Source organism: Neomonachus schauinslandi, chromosome 10, assembly GCF_002201575.2.
Source record: "Neomonachus schauinslandi chromosome 10, ASM220157v2, whole genome shotgun sequence".
NCBI classification, from domain to species: Eukaryota; Metazoa; Chordata; class Mammalia; order Carnivora; family Phocidae; genus Neomonachus; species Neomonachus schauinslandi.
In genome coordinates, this window is record NC_058412.1 from 123,767,094 (window position 1) to 123,790,238 (window position 23,145).

Genomic DNA, 23,145 nt, shown 5'->3' on the forward strand with positions numbered 1-23,145 from the left:
TACCAGCTCAGCAATCTCTCCCAGTATCGGGCCTCTGCCCCACGGGCCTGCCCTGCCGTTGGGCCGCCACACTTTACAGAGGCAGGGCGGGCTGCACTGTGGGGCTAGGCAGCTCTCTGAGCTGTATGCTCCTCCTTCCTTCCATTTCCCAAGTCCTTGCGGACAAAAGTAAGATGGTCAGGACTGGACTCTGGTCCCTTTATTGAGACTGAGGGGCCAGTGGGTCCAACCAAAAATAAATTTCTCTCCCCAAAGCCTGCCTGCAGGCTAGGGCACCCAGCATGTCCTGGCTGGGGCCCATGGTTGTCCCCTAAACCCAGCAGCACAGGTCTGGCTCTCTCAGAGTGACAGCATACCGGCTGCTCAGTGCCTGGAGACCCTAGGTGGAACAGGGAGGTGAGTCCCAGCGGGTCCCCCCAACCCCCACCCCGGCTGGCCCCAACATCCACGGTCTGCGTTGGGCCCTCGGGGCTCAGTCATCAGTTAGGGTGATGACGTCGTACTCGATGCCCTGATGCTGCAGCTGTTGGATCTGTTCAGGCACCGCCTCTTCTGCACCAAACAGGCCCTGGGCTTGGGCCATGGCAGCATCAGCCACCGCTGTCAGGGGAGGGGAGAGAACAGTGAGCCATAGGCCCCAGAAGCTCGGCCTGGGTCCCCATGGTCATCAGGCTCCCGTCCCATACCTGTGACAGCTGAGTGTGCAGCGGCCTCCAGTTGGGCCTGTGTGACCAGCTGCTGGCCTGGGGACACAGGCACATACTGGATCTAGAGTGGAGAAGCCAATGAGATCCGGCCTTGGAGGGGCTGTGCCCCGGCTCCCTCTGATCCCCCCAAAGGCCCTACCTGGGACTCCTGAAGGAAAGGGGCCCCTTGTTCATACTGGATGTGTGTGATCTGGCCCTCCTGTACCTGGAGGGAGGAAGGCAACGTGACGACCAAGGAGGCTGTACGCCCCTGCCCTCACTCCCCACTCCCGCTCAGGCCTGGCCTACCTGGATGTGATGGCCCTCTGGAACCACCACGTATTCCTGGGGAAGCAGGTGTTGGACTCCATCCTGGGAGATGATGTACTGTACCTGGAGAAGGGTGGAGGAAAGGCATGTGCTGAGACCTTGAACCGGGAGCTTAGCGAGGAAGACCAAGCAGGGGCCCAGGGACACCCAGCATGAATGATGGCAGCTGCAAGCACGGATCCGGGGAGGGGTGGTTTGGAAAGTACTGTTCCTCCCCAAAGCAGGGCCTGGGGGCAGGCGGAGGCAGGGCAGTGCTGGCCCGGGTGCTCACCTGGTTGTCGGAGGTCACCAGATGCTGTACTGTCTGGCCGTCCGCGGTGGTGATCTCTTGGATGTAGGTGGCTTCTTCCTGCCAGGACCAAGCCAGCTCCAGCCTCGGCTCTGTGTCCCCACCCCGGCCTGTGACCTCCCAGCCCAGGCGCTCACCTGATTGGTCACGGTCTGCTCTTGGGCCATGATGATGTGCTCCTGGCCCAGTGCCTGCTGTAGCCGCTCTGGGCCCAGGACCCCGTGGCTGGATTGGAGAGCAGCTGGGCACAGAGGGGAGGGTGCTCACACAGGGACTCGGGTGGAACCTGACAAGGCCCCGGCCCCCCACCCTGGTCCCCCAGGGGCAGCTCACTGTGCAGCGTGGCCAGCGTCTCCTCGTCACTGTTCAGGATGATGGTCTGGGTGGGGGTCCGGGCTGGGGTCCGGGCAGTCGGGGTCCCCGTCTTTCTCCCGTCAGGACTGTGCAGCCGCTGGATGTGGAACTTGAGGTGCCCGTTCCGGTTGAAACTGAGGGGAGGGGGAAAAGGCTCAGGGGCGGCCCCATCACGCATGCCCAGCAGCCCCCGCACGCCTGTCCTCCGCCTCACCGCTGCCCGCAGAGGTGGCACGCGAAGGGCTTCTCGTTGGTGTGCGTCAGCATGTGCCGCCGCAGGTCCTTCTTGTTCTTGGAGGCAAAGCTGCACTGGGTGCACTGGTGGGGCCGCAGGCTCGAGTGCTGTGCCATGTGCGCCTGGGGGGGGGGGGGGGGGGGGGGGGGGGCGCTGGCTGGGCGGGCACACAGCACCTCACGGACAGGGCTGTCTGGGAATCTGTCCACAGGGGGACGGGAGCTGCGCTGGTACAAACCAGACCGAGATCTGGTGCTGCCGTGCGCGGGGAGAGAACAAGTCCCGGGCCCCCGCCGTTAGGTCACTTAGGAAATCCTGTCCCTGCTCCCAGACTCCATTTACCCCGCATAAACGCGAGATTCAGATTCAGATGAGGGAACCTCTGAAGGGCTCTCCCAGCCCCGACGTCCTAGGGCTCCGGGCCCTGCTCCCGTCACCGAGCTGCTGTGAGGATTCTGAGTCTGCAAACGGTAATCCTTGGGGGAAGGACTCCCGCCCAGAACCTGCCCTCCTCACTTTCTCCACACAGTTTCCACCACCTTCCTCGTACCCTGCGCTCTCCCGCTTCCTGACAACTTGCATTTCCCTAAGCACGCCTCCTGCCACCGCACCTGCGCCTCTGCCCCTCTGGGCCCGGGTCGGCCAGCACCAGCACCCCAAGCCCACACGACCCGTTCCTGTCTGCTCTGCTGTCTGCACTCTTCACACCAGGGACACTGTGGGGCATCAGTCACCGTGTCTGGATGGTTCCCCACCAGACTGAGCGCTGAGACCTCACGGAATCCTTTGTGACCCTAGAAGGGGGAGAGGGCCTGGCTCGGGGTGCTCAGTTAAGGTCTGTTACACAAACAAGTGGCCGAATGAGTGTGAGGGGAGGCACAGGGGGTGGCACCTACCCGGACCTCGGGCCACTGGCGGGCACTGAAGGGGCAGTCGGGGCACTTGAAGGCACTAGGCCCGGCGTGGGCCCGTTTGTGACTCTCCATCTCTGCTCGGCCAGGGAAGGCCTCAGCACAGATCTTGCAGGAAAACTTCTTGGAGGAGGCCGTGGCTGCGGACGGTGGCGACGGCGGCACTCCCAGGCTCAGGGCTTTGCTGGCCACAGGAGGTGGGGAGGCAGAGCCCTGGGGGTCTCCCACCCGGTGGGTCCTGGCTGGAGATGGGGGCTCAGGGCCATCTCTGGGCAGCCCCCCACACTGTAGTAGGGGCCACTTGGCTCCAGAGGCCAGGGAATCCGGACTTGGGAAGGAGATGGAGCCATCTGCAGTCAGCTGTAGAGAAACGGGGGAGCGTGAGGTACTGGGAAGGACTGGGGAAGGATGAGAAATGGGGGAGGGATTGGTACCCCAAGCCTCACCTCGATGTGGTGCAGCTGGGTCCCGTCGGCTGCCATGATGTAGTGGGTGCCAGCTTCTTTCAGGGTGTCGCTCACAACCACAGCCTGGGCTGCCTCCCCTGGGGGCTCCTCGCTGTGAGCACCGAAGAGGGGAGGAGTGAATTCTAGGAGGGGACAGAAGGCCACAGGCGTCCCCTTCCCCAAGAAAGTCATCAACTGAGGGGGTGACTGCCACCACAGGTGGACTCCCTGGTCTGAATTCCAGCTGAACCTCAACTGTCTCTTCCGTAAATAGTGACCACAGGTCCAACGTATCGTCCTGCTCAAAAGTAGTCATCCGGCTCCTTTGAAGGGCAGGGCGGCAGTGAGGCGGAGAGCCCCAGGGGTCCAGCCCAGGTCTGGCCAAGTGCGGCAGCAGGAGGGCCAGTGGGTGGGTGGGGGGGCCGGCCTGGCAAGTACCCAAAGACCAAGAGCAGATGGCAGACGCTGAGACTGGGCTGCCCGCCGGCTGCCCAGGGATCTGGATTCCTATCCCAGCCACACACTGTGGCGCTTCAGTGCTTGGATTAAGGGCTTTCTCAGACCGCCCCGGAGTTCAGGGAGCATACAAATATTTCTGCCCCGAACTTGCTCAGTGCAGAGGAAGCCGAGTGCGGCTGCCAGGCCTCCAGGGCCGGCGACGAGCCTGAGCTTGCCACGAAGCTCAGAATGGACAACCCCTCAAGATCATCCAGAACAAAGAGCACGTGACTTTAGAACCAAGGGGTCGACTCCTCACTTACTGCCTGTCTGACCTCAGGCGAGTCACTCAATGTCCCTGGCCCATTTCCTCACTTGTAAACTGAGAGAAACGTGGATCTCATGGGAATGGTTTAGGTGAGATCCGAACGTCCAGTGCCTGGAACATCTAAGTGGGCAAAAATTAGTAGCTTCCAACCTCCTGAGAAAGATACGACTCCTATGGCTAATTACGTTACACGTATTAGGATTTTTGCCTCCTGCCCCTAGGCTCCGGTGGGCAGGGCCCTTATCTGAGGCCTCCCAGCACGCCGATCAATGACTAAAGGGGGCCTTGCAAGCAGCAGGTCTCACCTGTAAGGCGTGCCAGGAGCTGATGTCCCCTCCTCCATAGGGGGTGCCGTGAGGACGCTGTAGCCAGTCCCACCAAATGGACCAGGTGCCAGGGTGATCTGCTGCAGGTCAGGGGCGCCTAGCTGGCTCTCTGCTGCCACGCTGCCCCCCGGCTCGGCCACGTGGAGGGTTACCACTTGCGGAGTGGCACCTGCTGGGGAGGGCTGCCCACCAGGGGATGCTAACTCTGCTTCCATGTCCTCGGACTTCACCACGGCCACCTGTAATGGACCCAGCGGGCATCAGGAGCAGGGTCTGTGGCAGAGGGGCTAGTGTTCAGGGCCCTTCTCTACCTCAAAGCTTACCCACACCCAGGCGACCCAGTGCTGCCACCACCCATTTGTACAGCCCCAACTGTGTGTTCTTTCTAAAGCACCTCTGACTCTCCAAGCCCCACCCAGCAACTGGAACTAAGTAAACTGAACAAGACCAGGGTAGCACAATACTGCCCTCCAGGGGCAGCTGGGCAATGTCTGCATTCACTGGCCACACTTGGAAGGGGGGTGGTCCCGGCGCCTCGGGGTTACCTGTCAGGGATGCGGCTAACCACCCCGCAACGAATAGCATGGCTCCCACAACAAAGAACTATCTGCCACTGAAGGCCAAGACCGAGAAATCCTAGGGTAAAGGGACAAGTGGCAAACCACTGAAGAAAAAAGGAACTTGACCTCACATCTTACTCCAAAGTCCGCTTCAAATGGATTAAAGACTGAAATGTAATAAATCTTTTTTTTTTAATTTTTATTTTTTATTTGACAGAGAGACACAGCGAGAGCGGGAACACAAGCAGGGGGAGTGGAGGAGGAAGACGCAGGCTTCCCGCAGAGCAGGGAGCCCGATGTGGGGCTCGATCCCAGGACCCCGGGACCATGACCTGAGCCGAAGGCAGATGCTTAAGGACTGAGCCACCCAGGTGCCCCATGAAATGTAATAAAAAACTACAAATATGAAGAGAAAATGTGGATAAGTATTTTTATGCTCTGGGGTGGGAAGATTTTTTCTAATCAGCAAAACAAACCATAAACTGAAATCAGAAAACAAAGAAATGTGGTATTTAACAATTCATACGAGAGAGAAAAGGGGAGTCTCCTTCATATACAAGGAGCCTCTGCAAAGTGATAATAAAAAGACCAATGGGGCACCTGGGCGGCGCAGCTGGTTAAGCATCTCACTCTTGGTTTCGGCTTGGATTGTGATCTTGGGGTCATGGGATCGGACCCTGCGTTGGGCTCTGTGCTCAGTGGGGAGTCTGCTAAGGTTTCTCTTTCCCTCTCCCTCTGCACCACCCACCGTCCCGCTCCATGCATGTGCGCACTCTCTCAAATAAATAAATCTTAAAAAAAAAAAAAAAGACTAATAGGAAAACCGACACAGGACACAAACAGGTAAGTCAGAGAAGAAATAAACGGCCTATGAACATACAGAAAGTAGTTCAATCTCATTTATGGTCACAAAATTATAAATTAAGACCATGAGGGGCACCTGGCTGGCTCAGAGGAGCATGTGACTCTTAATCTTGGGGTTGGGAGTTCAAGCCCTATGCTGATTGGGAGTAGAGATTACTTAAATAAATAAAACCTAAAAAAAAAAGACCATGAAATACACTTCTACTACGTGGATGAGATTTATAAAGATTGGGGACACCCAGCACCCAGTGTTGGCAAAGGTGTAGGGAGACACGCTCTAGCAGTGGTCACATAAACAAGCATCTCTCTCTCTCAGGCTTCATACCTTCAGACCCACCAATTCTACTTCTAGGAGGCTTTTTTTTAACTAAAAAACGTTTAGGAGCACCTGAAATATATGTGCACCGAAGCACTGCCTTTGATTGGTTAGAAATTGGAAACAACCAACCACCAATAAAGGATTGCATGACCTACAACATTGGGACGACGGAAGGACGTGGAGACGTAACGTGGGAACGACAGGGAGAGGAGGTCTGTGTGCACAGGCCAGACCGTACCGCACATGCTGCCCAGTGAAGAAAAGTGGGCTACGGAGGAGCATGAATCATGTGATCCCGTTTTTTTTTTTAAGATTTATTTATTTATTTGAGGGAGAGAGAGCGCATGCACATGCAAGCAGAAGGGGCAGAGGCAGAAGGAGAGAGAATCTCAAGCAGACTCTGCATGGAGCACAGAGCCCAATGGGAGGCTCTATCTCATGACCCTGAGATCATGACTTGAGCTGAAACCATGAGTCGGATGCTTAACCGACTGCACCACCCGGGCGGCCCTGTGATCCCATTTTTTAAGGAACACAATGTCCCTGTGTTACTGTGTACACGGACAGAACTGGAGAAATGCTTATTAGCCCATTAACAGTTGGGATGGGAGGGATGTTAAGGACTTCCACTTTCTGTATAGAACATTTCCTAATGTTCTATATGGTTTTTTTTACAAACATATGTTTTTGTAATCAGAAAAAAAATGCATGATGTACTGGCACGAGAACAGCAGACAGAGCAATAGAACAGATCTTGTCTGTATACGGCGGAATCTAGAACTTGAAAAGTGGGCATTTCCAAAGTGCTGCCTTGTCTTTGCCCCCTGCTCAAAATAAAGCTGTTACCTTTCTAGCCCTGTCCGCCATGGTGCTTAGCAGCCAGGGATGCATGGTCTCAGACATGTTTACCAAGTAAAACACTGACTTGAGGGGCGCCTGGGTGGCTCAGTCATTAAGTGTCTGCCTTCGGCTCAGGTCATGATCCCAGGGTCCTGGGATCGAGCCCCGCATCGGGCTCCCTGCTCAGCGGGGAGTCTACTTCTTCCTCTCCCACTCCCCCTGCTTGTGTTCCCTCTCTCGCTGTGTCTCTGTCTGTCAAATAAATAAATAAAATCTTAAAAAAAAAAAAAAAAAAAGAAAAGTGGGCATTTCCAACCACTGGGGAAGATTATTTCATATACTGCACTGGATAACTTTTGGGAAAAAAAGTAAAGTCCGCTACCTTTCTACATACACCAAAAATAAATTCCAGGTAGAGTAAAGATTTAAGTGTAAAAAACGAAACTCTAAGAAGAAAATACAAATGAATGTTCGTATTATCTTAGGGCAAAGGAGGTCTTTCTAGGGAGGATATCAAAGGCAAAAACCATCAAAGACTGATTTAACTACCTAAAAATGTACAACTTCTGGGGCGCCTGGGTGGCTCAGTCCTTAAGCATCTGCCTTCAGCTCAGGTCATGATCCCAGGGTCCTGGGATCGAGCCCCACATCAGGCTCCCTGCTCTGCGGGGAGTCTGCTTCTCCCTCTCCCACTCCCCCTGCTTGTGTTCCCTCTCTCGCTGTGTCTCTCTCTGTCAAATAAATAAATAAAATCTTAAAAAAAAAAAAACCGTACAACTTCTATATGCCACCAAAGGCACTACTGTAATCCTAGGAAGCTCTCCAGGTCTGACACCAGGCTCCCACCTCCACCGAGTTGTCTGTCCTCTAGCCCCGTGGCTCGCTATTGCTCCAAGTTCTCGGAATTTATCATCTCAAACACAGATTCGACATGTTTTCACGAGGCTCGGAGACAGGAGGGGCTAACAAAGCTCTCTGGCCTCAGAGGAGCGGGGGCGGGCGGCTGGGGGGAGGGAGAAGTCCTGAGGAGCTCGGGGAGGATCTGCAGGCCAAGAGGGGCCAGAGCGGACAGAGGCCTGGGCCTGGCCGCGCCCCCCCCCCCCCCCCCGCCCCCCCCCTCCCCCCGGCTGTGGGAGGCGTCACCGGGTGAGGGCGCCAGGCCAGATGGGAAGCTCTGGGTGGCTGCAGACCTGGGAAGCCTGCGCCCGAACAGGGCCTCAGAAGCCACAGGGGCGGTGCTAACCACTCGGCCTGGCAGAGGTCGCGGGGGACTCGAGCTGAGCGGGAGCTCCTCTGACCTCCCTGGCACATGGGGGCCCCCCTCCTCCGTGTCTGCTCCTGGGGTTTTGGCGGACAGTCTCCTGGCTAAGTGGGGGTGCCCCGAGGGTAGGGCGCATCTGCCTCTTCACCCTCCTCCCCTCCCAGTGTCCAGTGCGGAGCAGGCACCGAAGGTGGCTGCACAGGGGAGGCGAGGCAAGGCGGCGGCCTGGGCGGCTCACCTGCAGGGCTGTGCCCCCCAGCTCCCGCTGGGCGCTCATGTTCAGCAGCAGATCCAAGGCCGTCTGCGTGGCCATTGCCGTGGACTCCTCAGCGCCTGGGTTGGGTGAGACCTGAGCCTGAGAACGGCCCACCGCCCCCTCTCCCTCCGCGGGGCCCCAGCAGGAGGCCTGCCCCTGCCCCCAGCTGCCCAGGCTCCCACCTTCCCTCAGAGCTCACCCTGCTGGTAGATGATGGTGGCGCCACCAAGCGTGTCGGAACAGAGCAGTGGGGGGGTCTCGGGTGCCTGGAAAGGTGCCGCCTCAGGGGGAATCTGCGGGGTGGGGATGTGGCCAAGCCTGAGAGGGGGCAGCTCGGATGCAAGCACTGACTGCCAAGCACCTCCTTCGGGTCAGGCGCTTTACATCCGTTGGCTTGTTTCATCGTCACACAACTATGTCTCAAGGTATTTCTCAGCTCAGTGCTACTGACAAACTAACCGAGGCTCAGACAAGCGGAGCAAAGGCTACGACTCCACAGCTAGTAAGTACAACTGGGATCTGAACACAAGACTGACGCGGGAGCCTGTGTTCTACCAGGACATAGTCGTGGTCCACCTCTTGTGGAACGGGAGGGGGAGGCAATGTCCTCAACTATGAGACTATCCTTCTCGGCCTGCCTCGCAGCTAGGTCAAGTGTGGCCTTGTGGCTAAGCAGGAGCTTCTGGTTAAGTTCAGAGGGAAGACAGATGGAGAAATGGCAGGCTTCCTTTTTGCCTTTCTCCCATCCCTTCCTCCTGCTTCTTGCCTGGGATGTGGCTAGAAGGCTGGAGCTCCTGCAGCTACACTGGACCATGAGGCAACCACAAAGATGTAAGTCGTATGCCTAGGATGGCTGGGAAAAAATATCGAGAGAGCTTGGTCCCTGATGACTGGCCATGGAGCTGCCACACTAGCCCTGGGCTGCTGACCTCTGGACTCATTTTTGAGAGAATAATAAACTATGACCACAGTTAAGCTACTGAGATCTCATTCTCTGTTCCTGCCACTGGAAAGCCACTCCCACTCCGAGCTTAGGGTGGACAGGCCTGTGACCTCATCTGCCCTTTACCAGAGCCGGAGAGACAGGGACCATTTTCTTGTCCCCAGCATGCCAATGAGGATGCTGGGGACAGGGAAGCTGACAGGACACGGTCATCCTGGCCCATGCCCCCCAGCCCCTTCTGCCTGCTTGGCTGAGCTCACCTCAGGAGGTCCCGGGGAGAGGGGGGGTGGTCCGGGGGCCGCACTGTGCTGCTGCTTCAGCTCCTCAATCTGCTGCAGAGAGAAGAAGGGGCGACGGCGCGAAGGCGGCTCCTCGGGGTGGCGCCGCCCCCACTCCTCAAAGCTGCTCGCGTGCCGGCATCGCACGTGCAGGCGCAGGTTCTTCTTGTGGCGCGTGCTGAAGTGGCAGTACTCGCAGGCAAAGGGCTTGGCCCCTGTGGGCACAGGCGGACGGACGCTTGGGCTCCCCCCCCGGCCACCCCAGGAAGCCCTCCACGGGCCCCGCGACCTCTCCAACCGTCTCCCGGCCGGGAGCTGGGCGAGCACGTGCTGTAGCTTGTTCCGGCGAGCCAGGCCGGATGGGGACCGGGCCCACCTCCCGCACTCACAGCCTTCCTCCGAGTGTCTCCTTTTCACGTCACAGGACCACCCGCTTCTCTTACCAATCATCTCCCCCAAGTAGACGGGAATCGGCCCCACAGCGTGTCTGATCTCCCCCAACATGCCCATCAGAGGCATGGGCACCAAGGAGGAGAGAGAATCAACCATTTTGTGCGCCTTCTGCATGCGCGAGGGTGGGGCCTCCGTCCAGCACCCAGCAAGACAGGGCTTGCAGAACACAGCTCACTTTTATAACCACCACATGGTAGGTACTCCTGACGCCCCTTTCACAGCCAAGGAAGGCTCAGACAGGGCAAGGTGGCCCATGACCACGCAGAGCTGAGGAGAGAGGGTGACACCTCCAGGGCAGAGTCCCTTACAACTAAGCAGCCAGGGCTGGGGCTGCGGAGGGGGAGGAAGAGGACAGCGCTGAGCCTGCGAATGGGGGCAGGGAGAGCTAAGGGCTCCCCACGGTGGGGCAGGGCGGGCTTGACCTGTGTGCTTGACAGCCACATGGGAGAGCAGGAAGTCCTCCCGGAAGGTGCGGTAGGGGCAAAAGCTGCACTTGAATGGCTTGTCACTGACATGGGACAGCTGGTGGTTCAGTAGTGCCTTCTTGTCCTCACAAACAAATTCACAGAACTCGCACTTGAACCTGGAGATGGTGAGAGGGAGGGAAGCTCAGCAATAGGGTGGGGTGGGGTGCTCCAGCCCCGGGGGCTCCTTGGGGATATACCTGCGGTTGGCGACAGCCTGGATGTGCGTGAGCAGGTGCATCTTAAAAGTGTAGCGCTTCTTAAAGGACTTTCCACACTGTGAGGGGTAGGGTGAGTTAGATGGGGAACTGCCTAGGGAGACCCCTTCACCCTGCCCCCGGCCCTTGGCGCCAGCCACCTTGTCACACATGTGGGGCTTCTCCGTGCTGTGTGTCTTCATGTGCTGTGTGAGTCTCTTCTGCATCGGGTACACACGGCCACACACAGGGCAAGGGAAGGAGCTCAGCTTCGGGGCCTGGGAAGGGACAAGAAGGAACCAGATGAGGAGAGAGAGAGAGACCTCACCTCCTGCCCCCACCCTCACAAGCGGCCCTCAAGCAGGCTCCCTCCCTGGGCCAGGGCCCCAGACTCACCGGATCTGGTCTCTTCTTCCTGGGAGGCAGAAAGGCATAGGAGTCAGACCGTTGCTTCCCCAAGCCCACCTCAAACCTTCTCACACTAACCGGACCCAGTCTCAGCTGTGAGTGTCCCTACTGCCCAGCCAAGCCCTTCTCTCAGAACAGGCTTTCCCCAAGTGGAGTTCACTAGAAAATGCTAAGAGGCACGCTGTAAATAAATTCTAGAATGGTGCCTTCTTCCTTTGTCACAAAATGTGCATTTTAAAGGCCCTGAGAAGTCCTGCAGAAAAAAGAGTTGGTGAACCAGGTGTTCGAACTGGTGTCCATAATCTTACCTCCTTCCCCCCGCCCCCGTCTGCCCCGCCTTTTTTAAAGAAAACCCATAAGCATTGTAGAGAGCAGGCTTTCCCACAAGCACAGTTTGAAAGTCACTGCCCTCAAGGATTCCTGTAACCAACCTCTGCTCACACTGCACCCCAAGAGGAGTAAACTCCTTCCTCAAGCTGCAGGTCTAATGACAACTCTGAGCAATCACAGGGCCTCTAAGGATTTGCTCCTCTGCCCATCTGTCCTGTGTGTGCTCTGTCCGTGCTCTGGGAGTTGGAAGTCTGTAAGGCCTTTAGGTGATTTCCTGAGCTCCCTTATAGGTAGATAATTCCCTTTAATCCCCTCAACAATGACTGTCCCCATCTTACAAAGCTCACGGCAGGGAACAGACAGAACAAGAGCCCTCCAGGCCCTGCTATTGCTCTGAGCCAAGTGAGCTGGGATGAATAGCAGTCTGTGACGTGCTGCCAATGGGGTGGCCCGGGGCAGGTGCTCAGTAAGGGGGAAACACGGCTGTGGTGGGCCTCCACTTCCCGCCCCGGCCCGTCCCCGCTCCTCACCCCCATGCACTGACCGGTCTCGACTGTGCACGGCTGCGTGCCGGACCACGTCCTTCCGGTAGACGCTGGTATAGCTGCATTCGTCACATTTGTAGGGCTTACTGCCCACGTGGTTGAACATGTGCTCCTAGGACAGAGGTGAATGGATGGTGGGCTGGGCTGGCCTCCCCTGCACCCCCCAACCTGTGCCCACAGCCTTAGAGCTGCCGTGGGAGCGGGCTCCCAGAACAAGGGCGAGCTGCAAGGGCCGGAGCCTATGAGGGTTGGGGACTCTCCCCAACAAGGGCACCTACTCTGCACCAGGCCCTGGGCTGGCTCACCATCTGAAAGACGCAGAAACTGAGGCTCAGAGGGAAGTGACCTCGGCACCGAGTGACTCTGTGAATGGCAGAGCTTGGAGCCAAACCCAAGCAACATGGCTCTAGAGCCTCCACCCTCCCCACCCCACTCGGGGACAACCCTCCCCCAGCAGAGTTCCTGAGAACACCTTCCAGGTCACGGGCCTGGCTGAGGGAGGAAGAACTGTGTGCAGAAAGCACAGGGGCTCTGGCCTGTGGTTCAGGTAGCCCCTACTGCCCATGACGGCCAGCTCTCTGCCTTACTTGGGCCAAGCCAAGCCACAGTTTCCTGGGTCAGTAAAATGGGCCTATTGATACCTACAACCTCTTCGGGCTGCGTGAGTGTGAAACTCGAGCATGCCTACCAGGCCCGGGTGCTGGATAAAAAACGGCTTAGGGTTGCAGCAAGCCCACTGGCACTTTTGGGTAAATGGTGTAAAAAGGAACTCCTTCCTTGAGACACAGTACTGCCATCTACTGGGAAACTTTCTAACACACTGAACGAGACAGAACCACAGGACCGGTTTTACTGCCATCTGCCAAAGTGTGTGGTGATCACGCAAAGCTCCGCTGTGTGCACCGTGCACAGCACCTCTGAGGACAAGACACCACCACGCAGTGTGCAGCCTGCACAAGTGTCCATGGCGCCCACACCTGAACTCCTTCAGTACACGGTGGCATGCCACTTAACGGGCCCCGCGAAGGAGCAGGAGGGTGCTGGCCAGTGGCCCGTGAGTGCCACTCCCTCTTGGCACTGCCCGCCAGCCCTCGCCTCTGTCCCAGCCCCCCCCCCCCCCCCCCCCGCTCCACACCTTGAGTGAGGACCAGCGGCGGGAGCGGTAGCTACACTGCAGGCACCTGAAGAGCTGGGGGTCCCCGGCCTCGTGGGAGTTGACGTGGAAGCGCAGGTCCTCGTGGGACAGGAAGCGGGAGCCGCAGATGCGGCACAGGAAGGGCCTCAGGAGTGGTTTGGGAGACTTGTAATAATACCTGCCAGGAGGGCATTGGGGAGAGGTCTGGCTGGGCCGCGCCGCCGGCCGTCTCCCCCAGCCCGTCCCTGCTCTACATACTTGCGGTATTTCTTGCCTAGGAAGCGCCTGGAGGGTCTGCCCCGGCGGCGGGGCGGAGCGGCGGGCTCATCCTGGCAGGAGGGGGCCGCGTTCTCCGCATCTGACTGGCTCACGCTGGGGTCCACGGGGGCCCTGTCGGCCTTGCCCAGGGCAACCAGGCATCCTGGGCCCGAGGAGCTGGGTGCCTCGGGCTCCGGGGGCTCTGGAGGGCTCTGTCCGCTCTGGGAACTCACTAGAGGCTCTCCTTCCACACCTGCCACGGACATGATCCCAGATCAGCCACGGATACACCAGGACGGATGTGGACAGGTGTGCCAGGGGCCAGCCAAAACATCTCCTTCAAACACGGTCACAGGCCGCCGATGGGCACGTCAGGTGATGGACAGGCGCAGGCGGCATGGATGCAGGCCCGCCCTGCAGCTGGCCCCCTGCCTGCACAGCTCCCGCCCGACGGCCCGCAGCAGCCTTTCGAGAGGCCCGCACACCAGCTGAGCCCGGACATGGGACGTCCGTGCATCCTCGGGCAAAGCCTCCGGCCCGAGTCTCATTTTCCCATCTGTCAAGTGGAGAGGATAACTACTGTGCTAGTGACCTCACGGGAACATTCTAGAGTCTGGCAGTGACAGCAGGTACTTTAACACTGGTCTTCCCTAGGGAGACTGGGAGGCTGGAGGGCAGACGGGAAGAAGGGAGGAGACACCACATCACCGTACACGCTCACAACCTCTAGAAGTCTGAACAATCTGAATGTGTTACCTATTCAAAAACATCAACAGTACTCCAATGTAATGTTTTAAAAATGGAACGTGGGGCGCCTGGGGGGCTCAGTTGTTTAAGCGACTGCCTTCGGCTCAGGTCATGATCCCGGGGTCCTGGGATGGAGCCCCGCATCGGGCTCCCTGCTCCGCGGGGAGTCTGCTTCTCCCTCTGCCTCTCTGCCCCACCCCTCCCCTGGCTTGTGCTCACTCACTCACTCTCTCTCAAATCAGTAAATAAAATCTTTAAAAAAAAAATGAGAAGTGATCTAGACCATGCTGGTACCATCTTCTCGACGGGGCTGCTGGCTGTGCAGGTGCATCCCCCTTGTCAGAGCTCCCTAAGCTCGGCGCTTTGGGTATGTGCGCTTTCCCGTATAGATCTTAGTACGAAGCTATTTTAAAAAAGGATGCTAAAAAAATGTAATGATCTCCCCCAGACCACATATACAAAGATAGCTACCATGTATTTTTGTATTTACACCTTAAAGCAATCCTGAAAGGCAGGTGCTGTCACCTCCATTCACAGAAAGGGGACAGGGGATTCAAGAGGCAAAGTCCCACGCTCTGGGTCACAGAGCTAGTAGGTGGCAGAGCCATCATGCCCGTGGGCCTTTCTAGTCCCCAGCCGGTAACGCTCCAAGCCAGTGCTCCCTGGACAGTTTCAGGCCTCAGACTCGTTCTCATTTCAGGAATCATACTTAAAACTGATCTTCTTGGTTTAGTTATAAAGGTTCACACTTCTGCTGTGCTGTAAGACACCTTACCACCGAGGATACAAAGCTGATGTATCGCTTCTTAAGTCAGGGCTTCTCAAGCTCGGTCCGAGAGGGCTGGCCCTTTATGAGGAGGCCTGCGGGTCCCCCCTGCCTGGCACACTCACTCCCCAAGGCTCTACAGAAGGAAGCAGGGAATGAGGCCACCCCTCAGCCCTACTCGCACGGCCCCACCTACGACCGACTCTCACCGTCTGGGAGGTCTGAGGTCTCCAGGCGAGGCAGCTTCCGAGGCCGGCCAGGTCTCCTTCGGGGTCTTGGCGTACTGGGAGTAGGGCGCTGAGGACGTAGCTGCCGGCCCCGGGGCTCATCCTCGGCCGGATTGTAGTCACTGTCCTCTGTGGGGACCGCAAGAGAAGGTGGGCATCAGTCCTGGACCCGCCCTTTCAGCCCTGACCCCTGGCCTGGTTTCCCTGGGAAGAGGCCCCCTTCCCATCCCTGCCTACTTCTCCTCCAAGCCCACCTACCAGTGATGCCTCCTCCTGAAGCCCTCCTGACCTCCCCCTGGCTGACTCTGAGCGCCTCTCTCCAAGCCCTTGCAACCCTTTCTCTACACCTTTCCTGACTCCTAACGCTAACTCAGACAGCACCACTATGTGAACTAGAAAAAGATGCCCCCTCCTTTAGACACTTTATAGCCACTGTTAGAAAACAGTTGGAAGAAGCACTCAAATCTACAAACTCTGATGACGGTGCTCCCCAGGGCAGGAGCCGCTAGCCGTATATGACCACTGAGCACTTACGCCTGCTCTACACTGAGCTACTGGATTTTAAAACACTAGAATAAAAAGAGAAAATAAAATAACCCACCGGTAATCATGATTAAATTTATCTCTTAACCTTTTTAAATACAGCTACGACAAAAAGTACATGTGGCTGGTCTTCTGCTTCTGCTGGACAAGTGTGAATGCGGCCCTCTTAGATGTGGTGCTCTTTTTCAGTGCACAGCCTGCACAACCGCACACAGAGGTCCTAACCCCAGAGCCCCGACTCCTGTCTTACACTGGAGGCACCTGCGGGGCTGAATCTGTGCCAAGTCCTCTTTCCCAGCCCTCCACGCGGGCCAGAGGCAGCTCAGTATCTGGAGATGGGTACGGTGGTGGCACGCCCGGGAGCGACAGTGGCCTACCCTCTAGGTCGTCGATGGCGCCGGCGTCGACGATGTCGTCGTCATCTTCCTCCTCTGGCCCCTCCTCCTCCTGGCTCTTGGCTGAGGTGCCCCACTTCCGCAGGCGCCCCTTCTTCCCAGCTGCAGCTGCTGCAGCGAAGATCAGAGAAACTCGCCACGTCTGGCTCTCGGCCACCCCCCCCACTCCGCCCACCGCGCGCAGCCCAGCGGCCAGGCTGCGGTCAGCGCACCTGGTCTGAAGTGCCGCTCCCGCATGTGGCGCAACAGCGTGGCCTTGGTGCTGCTCCGGTACTGACACAGCTTGCACTTGAACTGCTGGACCACCACCACCTCCATCATGGCCTCCAGGCTCTGCAGGTCTGGCTCCTCGGCGCCAGAGCCCGGGGGCGGCTGCGTCGGGGAGCTGGGCCTACCCCGTGCCTCCTCCGGTGGCTCTAGGCACGTGGATGTGGGGCCATCAGCCAGGGCCTCGATGGCTGCCAGGCTGTGGGCCAAGGTGGAACTGGACATCGGCGAGGCCATGGGGGCACCTGGGGGTGGGTGAGGGCATCAGAGTGGAGGGGAAGTGGAGGGCAACATGGGCCACGAGCGACGGCCGCCCCTCCCAGGCAGGCCCAGAGATCCTAGAACCCAACTCCCCACCAGAGTGACGGCGGGGAAAGTGGGGCCCAGAGCAGCGGACGAGCTGCCAAGACCACACACTGAGTTTGTGGCAGAGCCTCCCTCTCCGACTCCCTCACCCACTGCAGGGCTTCCTGGGTCTGCTGCCTGGGGTCTTACCATCGTCTGGGCCCTGCAGGATCAGGTACCGTGCCGTCTCGGCCCCGCCATCCTCAGCACTGGTTACGGTGATACAGCCTGGGCAGAGATGTAGGGAGGGGAGTCCTAGCTGACGATGACAACTGTCACTGTCCACATTCACTCTGGCTCACCTGCACCAACTATGATCCAGCTGCCCTGCCCCCCCCACCACCACCCCGAGCCTCACTTGCACCCTGTACCTGCTGCCCGTGCACCTCCGCCCAGAGCTGGGCTGTTGGGAGGTCTGGTGTGACAGGCTGGCCCAGGAGCTGGCCTACAGTCACAGAGATGCCATGGCTACCCCAGCTGCCCCACCTCTGACCACTAAAACCTGGAGAGTCCCCCTCCCCGTCTCCAAACTCCCCCAAGGTCAAGGCCTAGCCCCTGCACCACTTTCTCAGGGTTGGCTTCCCACACCACCTGAGGGCTTTTCCAAGTCTATGGCCTTTACACACACCATTGGTAATAGAGGGTACAGTGTGGTAACTCATGAATACGGACTCTGGAGTCAGACCATCTGAGCCTATGGCCCAACCTTGCTGGTCTCAGTGGGTCCTCTGTACCTCAGATTTCTCATCTAGACTGTGAGGATTAATGAGATACTATATGTAAAGTGCTTAGAGCAAACCCCACTACAAAGTTAGATATTATTGTTTCTATGTTTATTCAGTGTTTATCACGTGCCAAGCACTATACTACACTGTTTCGTTAAATCTTCACCTCATTTACAAGACAGGGGCTACTGTTCCCACGTGACACATTTAGAGTGGTAGGGTTATTTGCTTAAGTTTGTGCAGCTGATTCTGCTGGACCCCGCAGGAAATCCCTCTGGGCCGACTCCCACTGCCCTCTGCCGGACTCACTCGGGATTAGGTCCGGCCCGATGGTGGACTCGATGATCTTGTCGATGGCCGAGCCCAGGTCCGAGGAAGAAGCCGTGCAGTCAGACACCAGCATGTTGGGGTCTGGGAGTGCGCTGGAGTGCACCAGGGCTGGGGGGCCACCTGTCACCCCTGCCACTGGCCCATGGGACACAGAAGATGAATCAGGCAGGTAGCCATGAGGCAAGGGATCTGTGCTCGAGCTACTCTCAGACACTTCCTCCTGGGTGACAGGAAACAAGGAGAGAGGCATTTTAGGAGCCATGATGGGGCAGGGCAGGTTGCCTGCCACCCACTAGATCGAGCTCCCTGGCCCAAAAACATGGTGAGTGGAGCCATCCACACCATCAGGCCCACTGATGACCAGTAGATGCCTTCTAGTCACAGAGCCACCAAAGAACAATTTCCAGGGTCTCCAGCTCTGGTCAGGTAAGAGGCCGCATAATCCCCACACCCATACACAGCCTCAAAGAGCTGTTTTCACTGGGCCTTTTTCAATTAGCTCTTCCCTCTGCCTGAAATGCTTCCCAGCTAATTCCTACCCAGCCTTCTCACCACCTTTAGCTGGTACCTCAGAACTAGAAAGCCAACCCTGACCCCCCGGCCAAACCAAGACCTCTCTGTCCTTGGTGCTACAGTCGCCTGTGTCTCCTCATCATGGTTCACTCTGTAGCATAACGTCTCCTAGGTCAGACTGTACTTTCCATAAGGGCCAGGCCCACATCTGTCTTGTCCCCTGCTGTATCCCCAGAGTTCAGCACAAGCTGGGCAGGCCCATCTTTGCTGAATTAAGGAAACCCTTGGACCCCAAAAGGGGGTCCATCATTGGGCAGCTCTATACCATGATGCCTCGGAAGTCATTATCTTGCAGGTAATGACAACAGTAATGACTAATACTTACTGAATGCATAGTATGTGCTGAGCACGGTTTTGCTTTGCATGTATTAATTCATTTAATCCTCACAAAAACCCTATTGAGGCAGATATATTTATCATTCCCTCTTTACAGATGAGAAAACTGAGAGCTAGAAGTAGGGTAGCTTGTCCAAGATCAGAGAGCCAGGAGGAAATGATAGTTTTACAGAACGTGTCCAAGAGTATTTCCTCCGAGGCAGGTATTCCTGCTCCATTTTACAGACAGAAGAATGAGGCTCAAAGAGGTCTCCCGGTGAATCAGAGGTAGAGCCAAGACTTGAACCAAAGAGTGAGGACAGTGGGTAGTGGAGTGGGTAAGACCACAGCGTAGGTTTGAATCCTGGCTCTGTCGGCTCTCTGTGCCTCGGTTTCCTTTCCTGCAGTGCAAAAGAGTGATATATGCCTTGCGAGGTATGAGGCTTAAATGAAAAATCCATGTTAGGGGCTTGGCGCCGTGCCTGACACACAGTAAACCAAAAACAAGGATTAGTTACAAGCCAGCCTTTCTGGCTGCTTCCCTTGGCGGCCAGGCACGCTGCCTGCGGTCCTTGCCTCCACCCACGCCGGCCAGCCCGGTCCATACCAGACAGCTGCTGCCGCGGTCGGAGCTTTGCCCCACGCCAGAGTCGTCGGCCTCCGCCGGCCCCGGAGCCGCCGCGGCGTCGCTGCTGTCGGCCGACACCGCTTCAGAGGTGCCCACGCCCAAGCCGCTTTCAGAGGGCTCCTCGGGCCGGCCAGGCCCCGGGGCCGCGTCGCTACTGCTCTCCACCTCGTTCTCCTCCATCGGCTCGGGAAGCCGCCTGACAGGGAGGCGCAGGGTCTGGATCCTTCACTCTGCGAGAGGAGGTGACGCGGGCTGGAACAGGTGGGCCTCCTCCCCGGCCCGGGCAACCACGGCCCACCCAGCTGCACCCGTGTGCCCATTTCGCAGGTGCAAAGACTGAGTCTCCGACGGGGAGAGGCTTTCTCGCGTACAGAGACAGGAGCCTCCGGAAAACAGGACCAAGAAGCCTGGCCTCCCAGTCTAGACCCCTTCCCACCCCGGGGAGGGTGGTCAATGGCCGGTAATCTTGACCCTTCTCGTCTCTCCTCCATGACTCCCCCAGCGTGGTTCGCTCTAAGAGCCTGCTCCGGGCTCAGTGGTTCAGCCCTTAGGCCCCCCGAGTCCCCCCGGGTGCAGGGTCGGTGGTACAGCCCGCAGGCCCCCCTGGGTCAGTGGCTCGCTCCCCCCTCCCCTGGTTCCCATGCGGAGGGGGCTGACAGCGACGGTCCGGGGCCTGGCGAATCGGGGCTGTCCCCGGCGCTGCCTGCGCTCCAGGCCCGACGCCATCTTGTGGCGGCGCCGGGTTTCCGCTCAGGCAAGTGCGAGAGCGACTAAAGGGCCTGGGACCCCGGGGCCCTGTTCGGACAGCCCCGCCGGCCCGGGAGCTCGCCGCCGGCTATCCCCGCAGTCTGGCCCCACTTCGCGGCAGGGTGCAGTGGGGCGACCTGACTCTACTCGATGCTCACCTAACGCTTTCGTAGCCGCGCTCCTCTCCGACTCCGGCATCGACGAGGTCGCCATCCTCTTTCCCCCGCTGCGGAGGGACCTGTCGGCCCACCGTAGGCCGGGACTACTTCCTACGTCGACCCAGAGAAAGACAGCTTTCCGCTGTGTCAGAAGGTTTCCCTGAGGCCTCAGAACCATGGTCCAGTCCGGAGAGGGTCTAGTATTTTATACGTCGCCAAGTATGGGTGACACAGTCCGCTATGGGTTGGGGACTACTTTTTCTCTTGGCGGAGGGCTACACTGGGCGTGGTTATGTGACGTCACTGCTGGGCCCCCTTCCCTGGGCCGCAGGGTTGGGCGCGGCGAAGGCTGCCCCACGGTCTGGGGGCGTGGCCCTCAGTGGCCTGACCACGCCCTTCCCGGAACAGCTCCAATGGATGTGCGGCGCCCGGGAGGTTTTGACTTGGCCGGAGAGGAATAAACATTAGTCGTTTCGCCTGGCTCCTGACCGATAACTTAACGCTCTTATCGAGGCTAATCGAATCCTTCCTAATTAGGTTTGATGTGTCCTGGGAGGAGGGGAACATATAATCCTTGTACAGATAGGGAAAATGAGGCCCGGAGATGGGAAGTGGCTGGTCCTAAGGTCACATAAGGGCACTCCGGAGGCAGGTGGGATGGCTGGATTCGGGGAAATGGAGAGGAGTCAATGCCCGGCCCTTAGTGAACTTTATTCATACGTATTTGTTGCATTAGTAGAGCTGGAGGTCGAGACATCTTCCACAGCCCGCCTTTGCTCCGTGTAGACCAATGTAGATGTATTTAAAGGTCAGCAGCCCTTCAGGTATGCCCCTCTTCCTGATGCTGCAAATGCCATCTTTGGCGGTAGTTTCTGTTTAAGCCTATTTATCATTTTGTGAGGGAGCCTGGTGCCGTGGTCTGTCCCTAAATCTGTGTTGCACGAGTTATTTTCCTCAACTGAAAAATACAAATGGGTTGAGGGGAGGAAGACTCTTCAAAAAACTCCTGTTAAAAAAAATCAACCCTATTTAAAAAGGCAAAGGGTGCTTCCAGCTGTTATAATTTGTGTGTACTTGAGTATGAGGGGGTTTCCCTGGTCCTTTACTAGGAGCAGGTTTTGGTAGGGGGGGATAGAGCATGAGGCCTCTGGATGGGCTAGGTTCCTTCATCACCCCCTACCTCCCATCCAGCAGGACCGGGCCCCCAGAGCAGGCTTGGAAAGCTGGGTCAACAATGGCATAATGGCAGGTTGATTTTGCATTCCATGCACAGGTTTCCAATGAGGACCTGATTTCTCAGCTATCCAGAGCCACCCCCAACCCTCACCACTTGCCAGTAGGATATATCCTGGTGACCATGTCACCTCTCCCAAGGATGTTGGGGTACTCAGCAGTAGTCCCGCAGCACCCATTCCCTTCCCCAGCCCGACTAAGGCTCAATCCTAACCTTGGCCTTTGCCACCGAATCACGAGATTGCAGAATGTCACGATGTAAAAGGTAACAACCTCATCGTGGAACAGAAGAGGAGCCCAAGACCCAGAGAGGGAACGCTTTTGGCCCAAGGTCATGGCTCCTTGGAAACAGCATATCAGAATCCTTCCATTACAAAGACAAGCAAGGCAACCCTGGTTTTCTGACTGCCGATCCAGGGTTCTTCCCACCAAAACATGCCGTTTGTCATTGCTGCCTCAGCTCGAGGGGGAGACTTCTTAGAAGCAGCGAAGAGGCTCTGGGTCAGAAGGACAAAGTGGACCATTGAGAAGAATGCTGAGGAGAGGAGCCAAGAGGGGAAAAGGAGGGAAGCACTTTCAGTGAGCACCTGCCACATGCCCGGCACTGCACACACGCTTTGCTGCATCATGGTGCCCTAAGGAAGCAGGTTATTCTCATCTTCCATTGTAGAGAAGAGGAAGCTGAGGTTCAGGGAGGGGAAGTGACTTGTCCAAGGTCACACCACCAGGAGGGTGTACGGACGCAGGTCTGTCGGATTCGAAAGCCCCAAGCAATCTGGGTGCCGTGTGTTGTATGCTTAGTAATCACAAACTTAAAATGCTCTGTGCCAGTCATCGTTCTAAGCACTTTACCTACGTTAGTTTTTGTAATCCTCGTGACCACCCTGTGAGGTACTTGCTGTCATTAACTCCACTTTATGTATGAGGAAACAGGAACAGAGCAGGAAAGGAATCTAAGTAGGGGGTAGAGCTGGGATTGAAAACCAGGCAATGTGGCTCCAGATGTCACACTTTTAGATTGCTGTACCATTGCTCAGGCAGTAATAATGGTAACAGGTGACACTTCAACTGTTCTTTCCTGAGCCAGGCAGGGCTAGTTTCCCATTTTACAGATGAGGAAGCTAAAGCCCAGAGAAAGAAAGTGACTTGCTCAAGATCATGCAGCGAGTTTCTTGGTCTAGTGGAGAGGGTTATGACTCCAGGCCAGAGCTCCTGCAGCAGATAACAGTTGCACTAGTGAGTGTTTACTGAGCGCTTACCAAGTACTCTACGTACATGAGGTGCTTTACATGCATTTTTAAACGGGAATCATCCCAACAACCAGAGATCCTAGGTACTCTCAATATTCCCATGTGACCGATGAGCAAATAGGCTCAGGAGCTGTGAAGTGACTTGTCCAAGGTCATGTACTTGGTCAGCAGAGCTGGCCTTCAAACCCTGGTTTCCTGACTCCCAGTCCACTGCCCTTTCCTCTGTACCAGATACCTCAGGAGGGCAACAGAGCTAAGAGTAGGCAGTCAGCGGGTGGGTGCTCCGGGCTCATCTCTACCTCCTGTCTCCATGCCCACGGCCATCTATGGGTTTAGCTAAACCTGTTCTTAAAAACCTATTTATAGTTTAAAGCTGTACCACCACTTGAGATAATGAATCCCTTAAGTTGACTTCCCATGGTGTAAATTAAGGCTTCCTTTC

General features: G+C 57.2%; 1 protein-coding gene across 1 annotated transcript; it reads right to left on the bottom strand.

Moving 5' to 3' along the window:
• Positions 1-203: 203 nt before the first annotated feature.
• Positions 204-20,375, bottom strand: ZNF335 (zinc finger protein 335). Its single transcript, XM_044918569.1, has 28 exons — positions 20,221-20,375; positions 19,295-19,545; positions 17,779-18,019; positions 16,895-16,972; positions 16,345-16,644; positions 16,115-16,264; positions 15,177-15,323; positions 13,455-13,707; positions 13,197-13,374; positions 12,061-12,173; positions 11,175-11,193; positions 10,940-11,056; positions 10,782-10,858; positions 10,540-10,700; positions 9,647-9,879; positions 8,643-8,736; positions 8,426-8,520; positions 4,323-4,582; positions 3,252-3,363; positions 2,791-3,165; positions 1,874-2,016; positions 1,639-1,793; positions 1,443-1,546; positions 1,288-1,365; positions 996-1,079; positions 847-912; positions 687-768; positions 204-600 (listed from the first exon to the last, which is right to left on the bottom strand). The coding sequence occupies exons 2-28, from the start codon at positions 19,493-19,495 to the stop codon at positions 473-475; spliced, it is 4,044 nt and encodes a 1,347-aa protein (XP_044774504.1). The 5' UTR covers positions 19,496-19,545; positions 20,221-20,375; the 3' UTR covers positions 204-472.
• Positions 20,376-23,145: the final 2,770 nt, after the last annotated feature.

Bases quoted from the DNA above. Each gene is read 5' to 3' on its own strand.
- ZNF335 (XM_044918569.1), bottom strand. From the start codon at position 19,495: ATGGAGGAGAACGAGGTGGAGAGCAGTAGCGACGCGGCCCCGGGGCCT. The intron at 8,521-8,642 runs GTGAGCTCTGAG...CACCCAACCCAG, and splicing joins CACCATCATCTACCAGCAGG to GCGCTGAGGAGTCCACGGCA. The intron at 769-846 runs GTAGGGCCTTTG...TCTCCACTCTAG, and splicing joins CTTTCCTTCAGGAGTCCCAG to ATCCAGTATGTGCCTGTGTC.